We start from the raw sequence: 21680 nt of genomic DNA, 5'->3' as shown, positions 1-21680 counted from the left end.
AATAGATTTCTACGAAGTAATGTTGGTAATGTCAGTAATGTTTATCTCCACAGCCCCAGTAGATGACCCAGGTCTACTGACCAGGGTCTTCAGTTTTTCCTGAGCTTCATTTAAAACTAAAGGTCATCATGTTTTTGAATTTGTGGAGCCCCCTGATGTATACTTTGTAGTTTTCCTGTGCTTTGTTTTATTTTTGATGCTTTGTTGTTGTTGATTTGTTGTAATTTCATTTTTATTACTAAGAAGCACATTGTGACCTTGTTCCTTGAAAATTAAATAAAATGTACTCAACCTACGTTTTCCCGATTCATTGATTTAAAACAGTGAAACTCAATGGCTTTTTATGTCTTAATCTTCTTATTCTAAAACGTGGAAGTAACGCTAAAGCTACTTCCAGTACGTCGTCTAGAAGTTTCTATTTGACGATCTCCTCGGCTGAAAGCCCCTTAAAAAGAAAAAAAAAAAAAAAATCAAAGTTAGGTATTCATTTAAAAATTAAAAAAACAAATCTGAAATCGAAATTATGAGAAAGAAAGTCTAAACTAGGAACTAAAACGTCAAAATTATGAGATAAAAATCATAATTAAGCGACTAAGTATTAGATAAAATTATAATTAGGAGATAAATGGTCAATAGTATGAGACAGTATAAAAAAGTAATAATTACCATAAAAAGTCTAAATGTCATATACGCAGTCATGGGTAGTCAAAGACATAAAAAAGAGAAGAGAATCAGGGGTTTTTTGTTTTTTTTTGGGAAAGAAAAAAATTTTTTTGTTGGATTACAAGTTCAGCCCTTATGACAAGCAAAAAGTCTAAAAAAAGGGGAAAAAACAAAAAAAAAAGTTTTACATTACCATTTTAACTTATAAACCTGCTTTTAAAAGTTTATAAATTCAGAAGTCTTCAACATAATAAAATCATAAATTTACCACAAAAAAAGATGACAATAATCGTTGGCTAGCTATGATTTTCTTCCATGTGATTGCTGAATTTCAACTGTATAAACTAAATAAAGATATCAAAGTTCTGGTTCTTATTTATTTACTAATCTATAATCTAAAAAATCAGGTTTTTTTCTTGTTAACTGGCAGATCCTCTTTATTTTTTAGCTATATTCTAATGGTCTTAATAAGCCGTTGTAAAAAAGAAAAAAAAAAAAAGATTTTTGTGAAAGAGAATTAAACCCTATGAAGCCATTTTCTTTCCACACGTCTGTAACTGTCGGCCCATGGGACTGATCAGTAGGAAATGTGCACAATTTTAACCCAGAATCATCACATTATCATCAGTATCAAGATTTTGAATGACTTTGCTGTAAACTGTTTATGAATTTCTGACTTTATAATCTCAAAAATGTGCATTTTCTTGATAAATTAATTCATTAATTCATTATATTTCAGAGTGGCCCTGGCATGCTGTTGCACAAACCAGATGACTACATTTTGGTAATAAAATATTAACATACTAAACAGAAAAATAACCAGAGACCAGAACATCCAGATAAGATTTAATTTGTAGTTCTTTCAAGTCATATTGCACCACAACAAAAAGCAACAACCACCTTTTTCTGATATTAGTGTGCATGAGAATGCATAGCAGAGACCAGGAGAACAATAACGTACAGGAGGTTAGGACACTACACTGAATGTCATTTCTGCTGCAGGGCTTTAATCTATGCAAACTGATGATGGAGGCACTCGGACACTTGTTCATTGGCCCTCCTGTCGCCCTTTGTCATAGCACCTCTTCTCTGCCTCTGTCTCTGTCCACCACCCTTTGATGGAACCCCCTGCCCTGACCCCGACGAGGACCCCCTCCTCCTCTGTACTGGTTATTTGCTCCTCCCCTGCCTCTTGGAGCTCGTCCGTCCCAGTGGTAGTGTCCAGGCCCGGGCGCCCCAGCAGGCCTGTAAGGGCCCCTTCTCCTCCCGGGATGGCTGCGGCCCCCAGCCGAGTCTGCAGCATCTTTGGAGAACCCAGCTTCCTGGCACACTGGCTGATCTCCTGGAGACACAGGTAGCTCTTTAGGCTCGTACACTTCCCTGTTTGTCTCAGACTGACTGAGATCCTGCATCTGCTGGCTGGGGTTTCCCTGAGCTTTGGCTTTGGTTGGTCCTTCAGTGGCGTCTGAGGACAGAGAGAGTTTATCCAGGTGTTCTGTGACCGGAGCGGCTCTCCCATGATGTGGTCTGGACCTACCGCCCCTTCTCTGCCCTCTTATGTGGTTTGGGCGCCTCTGGCCTTGGGACAGTCCAGGAGGAAACCTATCCGCTCTAGTACTGGTTTCATTCATGGAAATATTTGAAGCAGAGGGCAATGGGGGAGCAGGAGGACCGTCTTCATCCAGGTTTCCATTTTCAGCAGCAGGAGGAGTCTGCGAGGGTTAAAATCATCACTGGAAATGTTTGTGCACAACAGAACAGTCTAAAGTTTGTAATTAGACATGTTTCCCCACTTCAGAGTAAGCTAAGAAAAGCAGATTGGAGCTGCTTTCAGTTAAGAAGGTAGGCTAAACATTTCCTAATCCTTGCATCCCTTATTATTACAGATCTTTGAGGGATTATGGTTAAACTGCAGTCCAGTGCAAATTAATGTTGAGCTTAAATCCAAATCCCTTTGTATCCCTTTACGCTCAAATCCTTTGTCACCCTTTGCATCTGCTTTGTTTAATTTTATTTGTCAGGGAAAAATAAAAACAAAATCAATAGAAGGATCGGCCAGTTTTAACAGTAAATCCTAACTTTATTTTCTCAGTGTGTCTTCTGATTCCTTCTTACCTCGTTGATATGGATGAGGAAACGATTCGACTCCACTTCAGGGTCAATGATCCCTCCCTTGGATCTCTGCCTTTCCAGAATCTTCTGGAGCTCACACCACTTCTGCTGAAAACTTGAGCCAATCGCTGCTCCGTCCAGCTGAATAATAAACGAACAAAGCCTTTAATTCCCTGATTATTCTGACACTGAAAAAAACTGCCATTTGAAGCTGGGTGCTACCTCAGGCAGCTGAGGGGCTGGAGAGGCCAGAAGCTGATCCACATCATAAGTCAGGGGCTCTCTGCACACCGGACACACCACAGTCAGCTCCTGTGAGGAAAGTCTGTCATTAAAGAGTTCATTAGAAACTTATCTGTGACCAGAAGAGTGAGTCCCATCACTGACCTGATGGTCTGATCTGTCCCTGGTCTTGTCCTCCTCCATCTCCTTCTCCCTCTGTCGCAGCTCGCTCTCCGAGTGGCGGACGTAGCGGCCGAGGCAGTGGCAGTGGAAGTAATGGTAGCAGCTTGTCTTAGTGAACGTCTCTCCTTCCTATAAAAAAGAGAAAAAAGTAGGGACACAAAAAAATAGAGGAATGGGCTTGCTTTGCAGATTTAGGGACATTTTAGGAAACTAACACAGTTTAGAGCTGCTCTGCTATAAACTAACACAGTTTAGAGCTGCTCTGCTATAAACTAACACAGTTTAGAGCTGCTCTGCTATAAACTAACACAGTTTAGAGCTGCTCTGCTATAAACTAACACAGTTTAGAGCTGCTCTGCTATAAACTAACACAGTTTAGAGCTGCTCTGCTCTATTGCATTTCCACTTTTGGCAGCAAAAACAAAAAACACAACCCTGTCATGCTACATGATTGATAAGTACAAAAGGTTTTGGAAATTCTCCAGTAGATGGCTTCAGCCAGCAGCTATGACAGAAACTTGGCTGAAAGACAATCGTTGTGGGCAAAGAAGAAAATGCATTTTAAAGGGATATTTCAGTATTTTTGAATTCGTATGAGGTACCTAGCTGTAGTAGTGGCATTAGCCTCCAGTGATTTTAGCGAGCATTGCTCCTTTAACCTCCTGAGACCTGAGCATTTGTTTGGAAAGCATTTTTATTTTCTCCCACTTATTTGGGATAAATACGGCCTGATAAGTTAAAATATCAGTCTTGACATTGAACAGGAATTTCTTGGAATTTTTCCTTTCCAAAACCCATAAAAATTCCACGATTAAAAAATGTCTTAAAGTATCTCATGAAAAGTATCCAAATATTTCTTCAGGCAGTCCTCAATTCCCCAAATATTCAAGTAAATTTCCCCTTAAATTTCTTGGCAAATTCTATACATTTTCAAAAACATTCTCCAAAATTCCATGAAAATGATGGAAACATCCCAACCCCTCCTAAAGTTTTCTTTGAAAAACCCTGAAAATTTCAAAGGACAATCGTGAACTCCAAATTCCCATTTCCCCCAAAATTTGTTAATAATTTCCCCATATTCCAATGAAAATGCATAAAAAATTGAGATAAATTCAAAGCAATGAAACCGTTCAAAATATACAAACATATCCTCTTAATTTTTATAAAAATACTATAACAACTTCCAACCAAATTCCCTAAAATATCCGAACAGCAAATTATCCCAACATTTCAAGCAAATACCTTAAACTTGAACGGACATTTTGGACAATTATGACATCAATTCTAATTCCAAAAATGATTGCTCTGATGTAGGAAAGTCAGAATGTAATGTATGTGGATGCAGGGTCTAAGGAGGTTAAGAAGGACTCACTGGTCGTACAGAGGCATTTTAATTTTGTACCCACAAAAGCCTCTGTGTTTTTGTTCCTGTTCTGCAATACAAGAGCACGCAACCGTTAGCCAAAGGCAGCATTGCAAAACAGTGACAAAAACACAGAGGCATTCTGGGTAAAAAATAAAATGCTTCTAAAGCTTTCAATAGTACGTAGGTTTGAATTAACATGGTTTTGTGGCCCATTTTTACCAAAAACTCACTAAATTCTGCAGAGTAACTGTACCCATCTGTTACACCGTATAGCCTAGCTACAACCAGCAAGAGAAAACCTCTACAGTAAGCAGTGAGATCCTTTTTTAAACTAAAGAAACTTATTAGGGTTGCATGATGTTACTGGTCTGGTATCAGCAAATATCAAAATTTCTGACATTATTTACATCCGATATTTTGCCTGAGTATTTCAGCATATAAAGGCTGTAAATTTTGTCCCTACATAGGAATAAATTAGTGGTGTTTTAGGCTCATGTCAGTTAAAGTCTTTTTCTTTATTTATCCTCATTATTTAAACTTTAAAGTGTTTTTAAGGGCTAAAGTTTGTTTAACCTTAAAGTGTGTGCAAAAGGACTAAAATTTAAATATCTGTATCAATATCGGTATTGGCTAAAATTAATCTGTAAATATCGGCATATCTGATATCGGCACAAATTCAATATCATGGATCCCTAAAACTTATCACATTATTTTCTTTAAAGTGATGAACCATTTCATCTGACCAGGTTTAACTGCCCCTTAAACACACATTAACACATAACTGCATGCCTATAATTAAATAACAAATGCAGACTTTAAGATTTCTGGAAGGGGAAGGAGAAAGAGGACTTTTAAGAGCAGCGAGAGCCCTTTCAGCTATATACAACCGGACCACCTTACTAAACAATTGTATCTTGAATACTGCTCAAATTTGACCATTTTGTACTTCTGGCACAAACTCCATGCTTTACTTTTGAAAAACATGCAATGCACTATATCCCTCTAGCTTATGTTGTTATCTAAAGGCAACTGCTGCTTGCCTCTGCTATGCTACACATTGTGTTTACAGACTCCTGGGTCAAAGCTGCACCTGTGGGGCATGCTCAGAACACCAAGTCCAGTTTGGCTCTGACTGAAGCGTATACATGCAGCAGCAAATCAGTGTACAGCCAGCAGTGTAAAGCCAAAAACAGCTGATGCTTTCAGGTATTCAGACACCTGTAAACAATGGAAATGATAAGAAATAACGTACCTTAAAGCCATAGAGGCAAATGACACAGTTCCCATAAGGAATATTGCTTTCAGTCAGGATTTCTTTTGCTTTCTAAAGAAAAAGAACCCAGAAAAGTTATAAATATAGCTCCACTGACATTCTAATTATTATATCAATATACTGTTTTAAGATAATCATCCACTGTGATCATACTTTATGTTAGAACTTATTAATAAATGTTTTAAAAGTGCTATGTATAATGACCTCAATGAGCTGATACAACACTGGCGAACCCAGGCAGGACTGAGCCTCCAGCTGAAGACACTTTAGGACACTGAGAGACAGAGGGCACACATGATAACAGGACGTTTAGTCAGTGTTTCAATTTCCTGAGCATTAGATCAGTGAAAGCATCATACTTTACCTGCTCAGTTTGTCATCGGAGAGACCCCGAGGGTTATGAACGGAGATGGCAGGAGAGGAGGCGGGATACTAGACAGAAATTAGAGAAGATAAAGTAAGAAAACACTTGAGTCATTCAGATTTCTAGAGATATCTTGTGTTTTCTGTCACTGTATTAAAAAGTCAATAGCAGCACTGCATAAATCCTAAAAACAAGTATTGTGCATGCTTGTAACTACAGCGATCAGCTGTTTTAGGCAAATATTTACATTTTTAAGTTGTTTTAAGAGATCAATTTCTTCTGACTAAACAATAAACTCGAAGCATATAGCCACAGATAAGCTTTAACATGTTTGTTTACCGTCACAGCGTTGAGATAAAGTGGCACAGCCACTACAATACATCAATGCAGAAAAGACATTGATGTCTAATTACACCAACAGCATCTACAGTGGTGTTTCTGTTCTCCACACAATCTCCAGGGTATGATAAAGGTGCTTACTTGCTGATCGAGTGTCAAAGTCAGGGTGAGACGGACAAACTGGGAGACAGAGTCCTCAGCTGTAGAAGGGTACAAGACCAGGCTCACCTCCCAGCCCCTAAAGGACAAAAAACACCAGTCAGTGAACAAATCAAGGCTGAAATGATGTCAACATGGCTGATAACCTCTTTAGTTCTTTTATTTATGGAAGAGGGGATGGATATTAATATATGATGGATATATATTATGTGAGAAAGGGTTGCAGTTAAGTTTGAAGATAATATAGGCACTCTTTTCAACATTAAGAGATCATTTATTGCATCTGAACCAGTAGTCAATCCAATCTAAAACACAGTTCATGCAAGCAATCAACTACTGTTCATCTTTTCTTGACAGAAATATTAGCAACACTGGCATACACTATAAAAAAAAAATTTTTTTTAAATATTAAAGTTAAGTCATTGGTGTATGCAGAGAGTAAGAGAGGGCCTGGTATAGATCCCTGAGGAATGCCACACTGAATGTTACCGTTCAACAATTTAGCTCCATTCTTAACAACATAGTATTTCCTGTTCAGGAGGTAACTTCTAAACCAGTCAGATTATCACCATGTCTTCCAAGCTTTTAGCTTGGACAATAACATGCTATGATCTACAGTATCTCAGGTTTTAGGGAAGTCAAAAACTCAACCCCAAATAACTTCTAATCTAAAGCTGTAGATATTTTATTTTATTTTATTTATTTTCAAAGATCTATTTTGGACACTTGTGTGCCCCCATTCAACAAAGGAGGACAGTGGACAGAGTCAGAAACAAGAACAAGATCAGGGGAGAGACATGCGGCGAAGGGCCCCAGGCCAGACCCGGGCTGCCTGCGCATGTGGGGCGCGCCCCAAATCACCAGGCCACCTGCGCCCTGAAGCTGTAGATATTTTAAATGCCAGTTGGATCAGAGCCATAGAGCTAGAGCTATAGGAACAGAATCCACATTGATCATGATATAGTCTGTTATTGTTCTTAAAGTGTTTGACTGATCTATCGTAAACTAATCACACGGCTGCAGAAATCATAATCATAGTCTCGTTGTTTATGAAGCTGTCATAGAAACAAGGCTTTTTAACTTAAGTATGAAAAATCAAACAATATTAATTTCTTCTTTCATAGCACAGCAACACAACTAGAAGTCCTAGGCACCCAGTATTTGGTATTCAAGTTTTCATCCGTCAGAATTGCTGGTAAGCTCCTTTATACTGTCTAAATTGCAGTAAAACACTGGCAGTGTTTCAGTAGATTATCTTGTGTTTGGGCAGTATGCAGTTGCAGAGGTTGACTTCAGATTTCTGACAGGTTCAGTTCTCCCACACAAAACTCTTATGAAACCGCTGTTCTACTTTCAAGCTTCAATTCTTTCTGATTTTATTACAAAATCAGAGATCGTGTCTTTTAAAAACCAGTGGTATGGGAAAAGTATCGAGAAATTTAGATATATAAATAGATTGATAAGGATTAGACTGAATAAATGTTTCAGGAACAAACTCTAAGCATTGTTCACCCTCTTTGAGCATAACGTACACAGGGGTTTTCCACTTCTATGAGCCCTCACGGATATAAATAACTGTAAATATTAAATAATCACAACTCAAAGCTAATGATAAATGTTAGCTAACTGCTGGCTCACCCATCCTCTCTCCTGTTGACATCCAGTTCATCCAAGTAAATGGACTGAAGAACCTCGATTTCAGACAGCACACTGCCAGGAAAGAACATTTAAAATACATGAAATATCCAACGTCCACTCAGAGATAATTTATAACAACATTACAGCTAACATTAGCCTGCTAGCTCCTATAGTGTCGCTCATTAGCGCCGGCTAGCTCAGTTAGCCCTGCTGGGTTCAGTTTAACTCAGAGCACAGAGTCAGTCCGAGGATTTACACCAAACACCAAATTAACTGAGCGTCATTTAATGTTTCTGACAGAAGCTGTCAATAAACTTACTCGCACTCCGCTGCCATGATGATGTTTCAATGAGCAGCTAGTAGCTAGCCACAACCACAGAACTACGGACCTTTCAAAATAAAAGTGTTGAAATAAGATGAGCCGTTAGCGCCGGACAAATCGCTGGAAAATACACAGAGGGCTTCCTTTATCTTTGACTGCAGTCTGCTAGCGTCTGTATAAACGTGCCTAAATGTACATCTTCTCTTCTACCTGCTCTGAAATTTTTATTTTGAAAAGTTTTACCGGAGGTGTCCGGATGTTATGTTGTCAGGCTTGATGGGTATGCAGTTGACGTAATCATGAGTGTTCACTGCCCTCTAGTGGCCTCATTTTCCTTTGTATGCAGTCTTTAAATCAGCGTTACTCAACCCTGCTCAACCAGAGAGCCAAATTGTTGAAAAATACCTCCGCAAGAGCCACAATATAAGTAATCAAAAGTGGCAAAAATGGGTTAAAGTGGCAATAAAAGTAAGTTAAAGGGGGCAAAATGGTCAAAAGGCGGCAATAAAGGGTGAGGTAGGCATAAAATGCCAAAAACTGGATTAAAAGTGATAAAAATGGGGAGAAAATTTGGCAAAAAGGGCAGAAAGTGGCAAAATTTGGGTGAGGAGGGATGAAATAAGAGTAACAGATTGCAAAAATGGTCAAAAAGTGGCAAAAACATGACAAAATATGAGTGAAAGGTGACTAAAATGGACAAAAAGCAGCAAAGAGTGGCAAAAATTTGGGATAATAGGGGCATTTAATGGCAAATGGCAGCTTAAATGGGAGAAAAGTGGTAAAAATAGCAAAAAAAAAAAAAAGTAGGATAAAATATTCATTTAACTGGGGGAAAACGATAATAATGGAAAAATGGGCAAAAAGTTGAAAAAAGAAGTGGCAAAAGTGGGCTTAAAGCACTAAATATGGATTAAAAGTGGCAAAAAAAAATGGAAAAAGGGGTAAATTGCAAATAAGGGCAATGAAAAAAATATATACAAAAAAATAAACGTTGACAATTAAAGCCTACTGTAACAGTTTGAGAAACAAACTGATTAATGTGACCTGCAATGGATAATTTTTGAGGTCAAAGGTTTCCCTTTATAAGGTTTACAAGGCCGATAATATTTGAAATTAATATAATAGACTAATATATGAATAAATAAACAAACGAATAAACAAATAAAGACAAAAAACACAACCACTGAATAAAAATGAACAAAGAGTAACGCACTTTCAGACTCACGGGAGTTAAAGGAAGGTACAAGAAAGGCTAAAGACTGCTGCGTTCAGGTTCTCCTCGGCTATTCGGAAATTCTCTTTTATCCCTTTGCTTTGTAAACAAATAATGAATGATTCGTTATATTTAACTTAACAGAAAATGCATGCTGAATATGTTCAAATGTAATTGTGGAAACCAAGCAGGTGAGTAGGAACCAAACGTTTTAACACCTATATCTATTCAAAATAAAGCATCGTGTCGAAACCGGTTTAGAGGCCGTGTTCGCTGAGAACCAGAATTCGGCGCAGCGTTACGCCAAATCTAGGTCCCGTCATTTAGCTATCCTTTTTTTCTATTTATTGATAATGTTTTGCCGACTTTCTTGAATGAGCATTCGCGTTGATTCTCAGTAGAAACTCCATTCTCCGATACCACCCAAATGTAACGCAGACTGGACGCCATCTTGGCCGTTTTTTTCTGTTGTAGACCAGCCCCTCTGCTTATTCTGCGCAGGGTCGCAGAGGCGTGTTGTTGTTTTCAAACCTTGTGAGGTAATGACTGGCGGGACCGAGTTTCACAAAACCTACAACAATAACACGGACTCTGAACCTAGAATGGATGTAGACATGGATTCTAGTCATATTGATAGTGAGCGGGGTGAAATGGACTCTAGTATCCCGGCTGCGTGTTCTTCTAACGGCAGTGGCGGGGAAGAGGACGAGGCGGAGGCCGTTGGCCGTGCTAGAGAAGCCGGGGGCTCGAGTAGTCAGCACACGCCGGAAGAAGGCGGGGTGTTCTGCGGCGGCAGGGAGCAGGAGGTGTCGGTGGAAATTGGAGAGACGTATTTATGCCAACGAGCCGATAAGACATGGCGTAGGTGACATTTTAATATTTCGAGAAGCTGTGAAAATTGGTTCTAAGGGGAAAATATGTTTCAAATTATTGTTATTGATTTTGTTTGATCGATTATCTTTACAAACGTATCAGCCGGATGCAGCGTTAATTCTTACTCTCCGAAGTGAAGAATAGCCGTAGTTCTTACCTTTAAACAGGCATGCGCGATATTAGATTTTTTTTTCGATATCCGATATGCCGATATTTCCAAACTAATTCTAATTCTAGCTGAAACTAGCATATAATATGTTTTATTTTATAAACCACCAAGTCTGTTCTGTACTATGATTATACGTCTATTTAAAACAGTCATATAATGGTACATTTGATTCTGCCATAAATAACAGGTGCATTCTTTTTCAAATATAGACATTCAGTAATGAAAAACACCGTTTTTTTATTTGGATTGAACACAATGTTTGGTGTGTTTTTATCAGTAAGAGTCAGCCCAAGCTTTATGTGCCTTTTTGAGGACTACAAACAGCAGACAGTTGGCTCTGAAGAGCAGTATTTTTAATGGGGATTATAGTTTCAAATTAAGATTAATCGTCTAAAATGAAACACTAGGTTTAACAGCAGGATGGTACACTGAGAAGATCCTGACATAACGGCTTGAAATAACACAAAATGTCATTCTTCTCAAGCCTGAAACACTGAATTATCTGTAGTTATTTTTTTTTCTATTTATTGGAGGGGATTTTTATGCCTTTATTAATAGAGGGGGTATCCAACAACTAGGCCATCTGCACCCCAATGATCTGTAGTTCAGACCTAAAGATTTAGTCCCAATTATACACGTTAGAGTTTAAGTACTGAGAATGAAAAACACATAGTTGAGCTGAGTAAGAGCCACTAGTTTTGCTTTAAACTGCCAAAATTCAGCCTGATTTATGCATCTGCCTTAAATCTATATAAGCCATAGTTCTGCATAGTCTTGAATGTACACAGAGTGCTAAGTATTTAGCCAACGTGTACATCTTCAGACTGTAAGCCCTGTGTTTGGTCCACGGGATAGCACTAGATGACTGCCAGTCTCTTAGTCTCTACCAAGTGTATTGTTTTTCCTCTGGCTTGAGACTGTCGCTGCAGACAACAGTACAACTAGCCAAATACACTTGTCAGACGTGCATTTCCTCCTACATGTCTCTCTTAGTAGCAGAACAGTGAAGAAAATTCTTCTACCCTCTGCCTCAGCTGGTTCAACAGCCATAATTTTCATCTCCTGTGTTTTCTTCTTTGCTATAACTGCAGTATAATCTACTGTTTATCAGTATTTCTCAGCTCTACTATACACGGCATACACTTACTTTCAGTTGCCATGGTTTCCTGTACAAAACAAGAAGGAAATGTGACGGCGGGTCAAGGGACTTGTGTAAAAAGTGCCCTGCTGAGTAGCGTTCTGGTTAGGGCTTGGCAGTTAATCAAAATGAAGATTAAATCGCAGTGTGACCTACTGCAATTTTCAAATCGCAGAGGGTGAAATATTTCTTTGACGTGAAATGTGTTTTTGAAATAGCAGTTTAATACTTTTTTTTTTTTAAGCAGAGGTGTTTTTCATGAAAATTTAAGAAATTTATTTGTAGATTTTTAAGAAGTTTATTTGATTTTTGGGGGCGTTGCTTTGATTTTCTTTAGTATTTTTATGAAAATTTGAGGATTTTATTTGTAATTTTTGGGGGATTTAGTTTGATTTTTTTTTTTTGGGTAGTGGGACGGGTTTTTAATTTTTTAATTAATTTCTTTGAAATTTTGAACATTTATTTGTAGATTTTGTGTGATTGTTTATAAATTTCCAGGAAAATTAGCTTTGAAAATTTTAGGTAAATTCATGAAAATTTTAAAAAATGTATTTGTAAATTTTTTAGAAGGTGATTTGATTTTTTGAAGTATTTTTAGGAAAATTTGAGGAATATATATCTGTATTTTGGGGGGAAATTTGATGTGATTTTTTTGGGTGGTGGGGCAGGTTTTTAATTTTTTAGTTATTTTCTTAGAATTTTTTAATAATTTATTTGTAGATTTTAGGAGATTGGATATAAATTTCTGGGGGAAATAGCTTTGTGTGTTATGATATAGAACGGTTTATAAGATGAGGAATCTGAAGAAGATTCACATGTTAAATTTCAATCACAATATTGGGTGAAAACATCCCAATTAGATTATTTTCCCAAATCGTTCAGCCCTAGTTCTGATGGAGTATTGAGGAGCAGTAGAGGTTGACCAATCATTGGCCAGATAGACAGTTATCAGTATCTGTATTTTATTTTACCAATAATAGATAAAATGTAATCAATAAGACAGTGCTGCTGTAGTTTCACTAGAAATGGTGTCTCCCCTGTAGCTTTATGTCCATTCTCCACAGTCCAGCTATGTTTTCAACCCAGTCTGATTGGCTAGATGTCACATGAGTTCTAGCCAATCAGCGTTTGACCCTGGGTGCCACTGACACAGTGACCATATGTCATCTCTTTCCTCTTTTCTGCTGCTACTGTGTTGCTCTGTGCAGATGGACCTTGGGCTAAATTGTTTATTTTTCTTATCGCTTTCGATCATGCAGTTTTATTATCATTGCAAAATAGAATAGATTTTGTATTTCATAATAAATGCATATCAGCTCCAAATATCTGTTATCAGTCTCATGAGATTACTAGTAATCAATATCAACTCTGTAAGTCACTTCATCTTACAAATTGAAGCATTTAGGTGCAGTTATATATCCTGCAGATAAGTGCTGCTGATTTATTGGTTGTACATTCTGCAAAAAGTTGACATTTAAATCTTGTAAATGGGCCTATTTTATTTTAACTAGACTCTAATTTTTGCATTTAGTAGTGCTCTAAACAAATAAATGTTTTTTTTTCCAAGCAAAATAGCACCAAGTATTTAGCTTCTAAATCCTGAGTTCCTAAAGTGGTCAAATTTGACCGGGTTTGGAGAGAAGCTGCAGAGCTTCCACAATATCAGCTTCCCATGCAGTTGTCTGATTAACTGTTGTACTGGTCTTTCTTTTTAGATACAGCAGAGGTTATTCAATCCCGCCTGAATGAACAGGAAGGCAGAGAAGAGTTTTATGTTCACTATGTAGGCTGTAAGTACATCACAAGTATCCCTGCTCCACTTTTCCCTTACATAATCATATCTTTGAAGCCCTGCGCTCACTGTGAGACTTCATCTCTCCTTCCTTGGCGTGCAGTCAACAGACGCCTGGATGAGTGGGTGGGTAAAGCCCGCCTGGCTCTCACCAAGACGGTGAAGGATGCCGTGAGGAAGAGCACAGAGATCGGAGGCGTGGGTGATTTGGGTGAACAGCCTGAGAGAAAGATTACTCGCAACCAGAAGCGCAAGCATGATGAAATCAACCATGTTCAGAAGGTCAGAGATATACTTAATGTAGGTTTTTCATAATATTTTCTAGTGATTAAGTTGTTGATAATTATCTAATGTGTTTGTTTTTGCAGACGTATGCAGAGATGGATCCAACGACAGCAGCACTGGAAAAGGAGCATGAGGCGGTAAGGTTGACTCTTCTTATCATTTCACTCCCACATTATTTACTCAAACAGGTTCATATATTATTCACTGAATAACTACTTTAATATTGTTTCATCCTCTCTCAGATAACCAAAGTGAAATATGTGGATAAGATCCAGATAGGAAACTTTGAGATCGATGCCTGGTACTTCTCTCCGTTTCCAGAGGACTATGGCAAACAGCCCAAGCTGTGGATCTGCGAGTACTGCCTTAAATACATGAAGTATGAGAAGACCTTTAGACATCATCTGGTAAGAGCAGCTTTCACCTCAGGGTGCTTTCACACCTACACCACCTTTCTTTGTTCCAAGTCAGATGATGAAATGATTTTTCACTTGGGTCGTTCCTGCTCACACGGCCATATTGTAAAGCGGGCCAAAGCTCACCATAGCGACAGACTGTCCTTGTTTTATCACGTCACAGCCGGCTTTTTCTACTGTGTAGGTAAACGACGCCATGCTAACGTTTCTCCAAGAGACTAGCCAGTTTACCTACCAACAGAATGAGTCATGGGTTAACATGGATTGAAATTTAGGCCAGTGAGTAGATTTGTGAAATGTAGCTGCTTGAGACGAGTGAGACAGCCACTGATGTGCTCTGGTTGCTGGGTCGATTATTTTCTTAAACAAAACACAAGGGTTTGCTTTAAAAGTAAGCTGAGATCACATCCAGGCAATCTTGGTTGGCTTGTTTTGTTCCAAAGCAAAGTTTGATTGTGTTCACACATGTCTAAAAAAACTGTGCCCTGTTACACCAGCTATGTGTAAGTTCTGCTTCAGTTCTGGTGTAAAGTCCACACTAAACCCTACGCTGAAACTAGTTCAGTTCTAACTTAAGTTGTGTCATTGTTTGGTTGCACCACAGAGACATAAGGTTGATCTTAAAGGGGACATAATATGCAAAAATCCCTTTTTCAGGATTGTCTAACAGGAATATGTCCCCCTGGCCTGTCCACAACCCCCCCCCCAAGTACCAGAAAAAATCTTTAACTAAATATTTAACCTGAATACATAGAAGTTTGACCCTTTTCTCCTTTTCCTCCTCAGTCTCACTGTCAGTGGAGGCAGCCTGCTGGCAAAGAAATCTACAGAAGAAGCAACATATCGGTGTATGAAGTAGACGGACGGGATCATAAGGTGAGACAACGAATTACACCTGAACATCTCACTTTTTTTTTTATTTCTGCATTTATACTAACATGCTGTACAGCAGACAGTCAGGATCATGATAACAGTCAGAATGTTTGCCAGCATTTAGGATTAGACTGAAGAAATTTAAACAAAGTAAGAATATTGCTGGGTTAAATAGGGTTTTTAAGTCTTTATTTCTTCAGTCTGCTCTTCAGTATTTTTCCTCGTCTTTTGTTGCATATTTTAGAGAACATGTCAGTTTTTTCCATATTATAAATTCCTTGAAGTATTTCCTTCCATACAGTGATTGTCTGGGGTTCTTTATTCACCCATTTCCAGTAAATGCCGTTCTAGAGCCAGCTAGTGTTTTCTTCAATAAAGATTTGTCCTGTTTTTTAAAACCCAGTTTGCATATTTCCTAAATAAACACTGAAAAAGTTGAGCTCTGAGCTGATAACTGATCTGATCAGTCATAAGAAGATATCAGCTGTTAGGGTTTGTTTTTCTGTGTCCTTTTTTTGGAAACTAAACCAGGCTGCCACCTCGTTTCTGTTCTTTGTTTGCAGATCTACTGTCAGAACCTTTGTCTACTAGCGAAACTCTTCCTGGACCACAAGACGCTTTATTTTGACGTGGAGCCGTTCATTTTCTATATACTCACTGAAGTCAATAAACAGGGAGCTCACATCGTCGGCTACTTCTCTAAGGTAAGAAATCCATTTGGAAATATTTGCATTGACTTAATCGTTGTTTTGGTGCATTTAGGTGAAATGTCAAGTTAACACTGCTTAAAATCTGGTTTATCCTCTGCCAGCCTCAGCAATCTGCTAATGCATATACGTTCTTGCAGCTTCAGTAAACTTTGTTAAACCAAGCAAAAATTAAAATTAAAATCCAGCAGAACTGTGCTGCAGGTAGAACACCTGTTTGACCTAAACGTCTTTTTATTTTCAGGAAAAAGAGTCTCCTGATGGGAATAATGTGGCGTGTATTCTCACACTACCGCCTTACCAACGCAGAGGCTACGGCAAATTCCTCATTGCTTTTAGTAAGTCAGAGCCACTATCACTGTTAAGTGTCCTGTTCTTATGATTCAATGTGATAATTGTTTTTGCACATTAATTTAGATCTGCTTGCATGTTGATGTCACTTTTATTTGCAGCCTGGCATGCAAAGCCACACATTGGCTTTGTGTGACGTCAGGAGACAGTCATGGACAAAAGTATTGGCAACCCTGGATTTTTTCCAGAAAATACACAGTTTCTCCCAGAAATTGTTGCAATTACAAATGTTTTTGGTATACATGTGTTTATTTCCTTTATGTGCATTGGAACAACACAAAAACAGAAGAAAAGACAAAATTGACATAATTTTAGACAAAACTCAAAAAATGGGCTGGACAAAATTGTTGGCACCCTCAACTTAATATTTGGTTGCACACCCTTGGGAAAAAAATAACTGAAACCAATCATTTCCTATAACCATCAACAAACTTCTTCCTATTACCATCAACAAACTTCTTACACTTCCTCTGGCACTGCTGCCTCTGGCACCCAGTGCCAGAGGCAGCAAAACAACCCCAAAACATCTTTGAAGCTCCACCATGTTTGACTGTAGGTACTGTGTTCTTTTCTTTGTAGGCTTTGTAGTCATTCTGTTTTCTGTAAACAGTAGAATGACGTGCTTTTCCAAAAAGCTCTACCTTAGTCTCATCTGTCCACAAAATGTTCTCCCAGAAGGATTGAGGCTTACTCAGGTACATTTTTGCAAACTCCAGTCTGGCTTTTTTATGTCTCTTTGTCAGCAGTGGGGTTCTCCTGGGTCTCCTGCCATAGCGCTTCATCTCATTCAGATGACCACGTATGGTCCCAGCTGACACTTTTGCACCCTGAGTCTGCAGGACAGCCTGAATCTGTGTGGAAGTTGACTGAGGATGTTTATCCACCATTCCAACTATCCCACGTTGCATTCTTTTCTCAGTTTTTCTCTTCCGTCCACGTCCAGGGAGATTAGCCACAGCTCCATGGTTATAAACTTCTTGATTATATTACACACAGTGGACAAAGGAATCTCAGGATCTCTGGAGATGGTCTTTAACCTTGAGATTGTTCAGATTTTTCCACTTTTTGCTTCTTAAGTCCTCAGACAATTCTGGGCTCTTCTTTCTCTTCTCCATGCTTGGTGTGACACATACAGGCACACAACACAAAGGCTGAGTCAACTTTTAGACATTCTAACAGGCTTCAGGTGTGATTTCTAGATTGCAGCACCTGTTACTGCCATGGGTGAGTTTAAATGAGCATCACAGGCTTGAAATAAAATGATTTCCCCACAATTTTAAAAGGGTGAAAATCATTTTGTTTGGCCCATTTTGAATTTTGTGTAAAATTATGTCAATTTGTCTTTTTTCTTCTGTTTCTGTGTTGTTCCAAACCACATGAAGGAAATAATTATCCCAGGATTTACAAAAAAAAATGAAGGCCAATTTTAAAAAGCTGGAAAAGATAACCTACTGTAGTATGTTGAGGTGTCTTTTGACAACGCTAGCTCAGTGGTTCAGCATCCAAAGGTGGGCTGCAGAGCTGTTTTCAAGGGGTCCTGGATGTGTGCCATGTGTACTGTGGTTATTTTAAAATACGCAGAGGTATGGCGTTATCATACCGTTGCTCAACCATAGCTGCAATGCAGATTTGACTGTGGTAATAATGTTTTTTTATTGCTGCTGTTTGTGTACAGGTTATGAGCTGTCTAAGCTGGAGAGTGCAGTGGGCTCTCCAGAGAAGCCTCTGTCAGATCTGGGGAAGCTGAGCTACAGGAGTTACTGGTCCTGGGTCCTGCTGGAGATCTTGAGAGACTTCAGAGGAACGCTGTCTATCAAAGACCTCAGGTAAAGGCATGGAGACGGTGGTCTGATCAGTAAAACAACTATCAAACACCCATCTTATCATTTAGCTCAGGATGACCCTGTGACCCCTCCCCTCATCTCTCTTTGTTCCACAGCCAGATGACGAGCATCACGCAGAGTGACATCATCAGCACGCTGCAGTCTCTCAACATGGTGAAGTACTGGAAAGGGCAGCATGTTATCTGTGTCACACCCAAACTGGTAGAGGAGCATCTAAAGAGCGCCCAGTACAAGAAACCACCAATCACAGGTGAGCTTCTACCAGCCCTGACCTTACCTGAGAACGTTCTCTTACTGTTTAACCACATATAAGAGGAGTAGTCTGCTGTGTTCCTGCACTCACGGTTGGTCTCGTCTCCCTGCAGTGGACACGATGTGTCTGAAGTGGGCGCCTCCTAAAAACAAACAAGCCAAGCTGTCTAAGAAGTGATGAACGGAGCCTCACCTGTCCATCAGTCTACCTGTGTGATGTCATCCTCACCTGGATACAGCCAGCCGTAATGAAAATGTCATGTAAATAGCTGTTAGAAGCGTCAGTCTGTATTTTCTTAAATATACATATGAAACAAAAATCCTCGACTCCTGAGTCTCTCATTCCTTTCATATAGAGTGGGTTTTAAAGTTTCAGAAATCTCTCATCTCTGTGGGTTTTCACATTTAAGGCTGCAGAAATATAAAACAATAAATGTGTAATTTAAATGTTCTACCTGCTAGATACTGGGCCATATAGGGATCCATCACTTTAACATCAGTATCATCTCTTTTGACAGACAGCGTCCATCAGCAGATGACGTGGCATTCATCTGCTGTGTCCTAACAGGTAAATTACCTGACAGCTGATTAAGAGAAGATGTTTATCTCTAGCGCTATTTGTTTGCCAGCAGCAGAAATATGTTAAATCTTTCATCTTTTAAAGGTCACATATTATGCAAAAATCACTTTTTCAGGCTTTTCTATCAAAAATATGCACCCCTGGCTTGTCCACAATCCCCTCAAGAATCCAGACTTGTGCTACTGAGCACGCTCAGTTGACTCGTAGACCTGCAGAACCCAGAAGAAAAGAGTCTTTGGTCGACACTCTGAATGATCAGGATACTTTGGTCTTCCTTAGTGTGTTTAATGGAGTCAGGATGAGGCGAGTCTCTGGTTATAAAATCCTAAATTGATAACAGTAGTTAATTATTTTCACATCTATGTTATTGTAGAAAAACATTTAGATCCCCTGTTGTTTACTAAAAGCTTGATTACAAAAAAAGCTTACTCTTCATATTAAAACCGTTTTCTCTTACTTCCTGTGACAAAAGAGTCATATAAATAACTACCAATCAATGAGTTTTTTGTTTTCATGTAGATACTGGATTAAATTAACTCTCTCTAAATGATGAGTATTTAAAAATAAAAAGAGCCTGAGTGCAGCCATGTTCACTGGGCTGTAACTAAGATGACAAACACCAGGGGGCAGCAGAGCTCTGACTCAGCTTTGGACTGAAACTGAACAAGATCCAGCTTTTACTGTCTTTGTGGAGGAACAGCCAACTGTGCCGACAGACAGGGATTTCTGGAAGTCTTCCTGAGCCCATTCAGTGATTTCCAGTTCAGGAAAGGGCTGAAAGATTTGGAAAAATAATCTAATTGTGTTTTTTTTCCACAATATTGTGATTGCATTTCGATATTGCAATCATGACATTTTCATAAGGTTCCTAGTCTTATTTACACACACACTAAATCACTCTACATTATAACTAACACAATATTCTGTAGAAGAAACGAAGGCTGAACAATTTTGAAAACAAACCCCTCTCATTATTACTTTGACTCATTAAAAATTCAATGTAAATTGTTGCATTGAAGGAAATGAGGAATTTATATCTTTCTTACTTTTAATATGACAAAACCGAGGAGAGCAGGATCTTTGCAATAATTCTAAAAAACCCTGACACTTGAATCTTTGCATGATGATTATTTGGGATTCTACCTCTGCTTTGACCTTTTCACCTTCTGACTTTTGACTTTCAATCTCATATCTTTACCTTTCAGACTCCCAGTTTAGAATTTATCCTCATATTTTCGCCTTTAAAACTCACAATTTAAAATTTAATCTCATATTTGGATTGTATGTGGGCTGTTTCAGGAAATATCCGCGTAAGCACTGAACCACTGAAACGACTGAAAACGCTGTGTTGCTGCCATGGAAATGCAATGAAAGAGAGAAAAGCACAGAAAACTGACACAGACTTTCTTCTAGTTGCCCTTCTGGTTGTTCTCCGCGTTGGATTTAAGAACATATGGTGTGTGCGTTTCACAGTGGTGGCAAAGGAGCATCAGATTTTGCTGTAAAAGCCATAACAAGCTCGGTAGCTTCTGCAGCATGAACACACAATCCAGTAATCCGCCATTGTTGTTTTGGCCAGACTCACGCAGGCGTCTTAAGAGAGCTACGCTGTGTGTGATGTAATCGTTCCAAGAAAGATGCGGTTGGCCGTCCACACGAAACAGTAGTCATTTACGGATTTGTGCACTCTGGGACCCGTTTTCAAAAAGTATCGTTTACAGTCACCCAAAACGCCGTTTCCGTGTGGATGAAACGATGAAACGCCGATATGACAGAAAACTTTTGCGTATACTCCTGAATTCGTCTCTGCCTCAATAAAATGCTCATTTTGACCACTTTCCCAGCCTTCTGTAGCCCTGTCCCAACTTTTTTGAGATATGTTGCTGCCATCAAATTCAAAATGAGCTAACATTTTTCATGCATCATCAGATATGTGGTTTACATTCTATTTGGAATCAAATCTGTGTTTATGAGATTGGACAATCACTGACTTCTGTTTGATTTACATTTTACACAGCGCCCCAACTTTTTTGGAGTTGAGGTTGTAAAAAGGATATTATTTATTATTTAAGAACAAATCATCTCAAAACCCAAAGAAAGACATCCAACAATGAAAGTGAAGAACTAAAAGTGTCTCCATCTTAACTGGATTTTTATAAAACTGAAAACAAAATATATATATATGTTTTTTTACTTTTAGTAAATTCAGTATTAATTCAGCAGTACCCTTTATTTGGACATTTCTGTACCAGTCACCAATCCACCAGAGTCCCATCTGACCTCTGACCTCTGAGTCTGCGTGTTTTAAGCGTCCGCGCTCGCCGTCACATGTTTCCTGGCTGTAGATCATAATTAGCTCTGTCCTTCCAGCTGCGTGTCATCGATCACATGTATTGATGATTCCATGGCTGCTGGCTGTAGCTGCTCTCCACTGCAGATATGACGACTTTGTGGAAGTTTTCAAGATCCTTTCAGGCCTATGAAAGCAGGAAATACCTGAGTAAAGGCATTTAAACAGATTTATCCATCAGTGGCTGATGCTGCTC

The 21680-nt window shown here is 38.8% G+C and overlaps 2 protein-coding genes across 2 annotated transcripts; one reads left to right on the top strand and one right to left on the bottom strand.

The window, feature by feature from the left end:
- Positions 1-1497: 1497 nt before the first annotated feature.
- On the bottom strand, positions 1498-8705 carry rnf25 (ring finger protein 25). Its single transcript, XM_041778023.1, has 10 exons — positions 8639-8705; positions 8320-8391; positions 6664-6760; positions 6184-6251; positions 6024-6093; positions 5799-5870; positions 3163-3309; positions 2998-3087; positions 2779-2916; positions 1498-2375 (listed from the first exon to the last, which is right to left on the bottom strand). The coding sequence occupies exons 1-10, from the start codon at positions 8653-8655 to the stop codon at positions 1737-1739; spliced, it is 1410 nt and encodes a 469-aa protein (XP_041633957.1). The 5' UTR covers positions 8656-8705; the 3' UTR covers positions 1498-1736.
- Positions 8706-10341: 1636 nt separating this feature from the next.
- kat8 (K(lysine) acetyltransferase 8) lies at positions 10342-18867 on the top strand. Its single transcript, XM_041778022.1, has 11 exons — positions 10342-10715; positions 13750-13824; positions 13930-14108; positions 14195-14248; positions 14354-14518; positions 15314-15403; positions 15964-16104; positions 16352-16445; positions 18134-18284; positions 18398-18552; positions 18668-18867. Exons 1-11 carry the CDS (start codon positions 10397-10399, stop codon positions 18730-18732), a joined length of 1488 nt encoding a protein of 495 aa, XP_041633956.1. The 5' UTR covers positions 10342-10396; the 3' UTR covers positions 18733-18867.
- The last annotated feature ends 2813 nt before the right edge of the window (positions 18868-21680 follow it).

This window comes from Cheilinus undulatus, linkage group 21, assembly GCF_018320785.1.
Source record: "Cheilinus undulatus linkage group 21, ASM1832078v1, whole genome shotgun sequence".
NCBI lineage: Eukaryota > Metazoa > Chordata > Actinopteri > Labriformes > Labridae > Cheilinus > Cheilinus undulatus.
Note: the sequence above shows the minus strand (reverse complement) of the source record. Positions and strands in the feature narration are given on the sequence as shown.

What these genes read in the sequence shown, in the direction of transcription:
- rnf25 (XM_041778023.1), bottom strand. An exon ending in TGTTGTATCAGCTCATTGAG is followed by an intron (nt 5,871 to 6,023) that starts GTCATTATACAT and finishes CTTTTTCTTTAG; the next exon opens with AAAGCAAAAGAAATCCTGAC. An exon ending in TCCTCATCCATATCAACGAG is followed by an intron (nt 2,376 to 2,778) that starts GTAAGAAGGAAT and finishes TAACCCTCGCAG; the next exon opens with ACTCCTCCTGCTGCTGAAAA.
- kat8 (XM_041778022.1), top strand. Translation starts at nt 10,397, where the DNA reads ATGACTGGCGGGACCGAGTTTCACAAAACCTACAACAATAACACGGAC. An exon ending in ACGAGCCGATAAGACATGGC is followed by an intron (nt 10,716 to 13,749) that starts GTAGGTGACATT and finishes CTTTCTTTTTAG; the next exon opens with ATACAGCAGAGGTTATTCAA. An exon ending in CAAGAAACCACCAATCACAG is followed by an intron (nt 18,553 to 18,667) that starts GTGAGCTTCTAC and finishes GTCTCCCTGCAG; the next exon opens with TGGACACGATGTGTCTGAAG.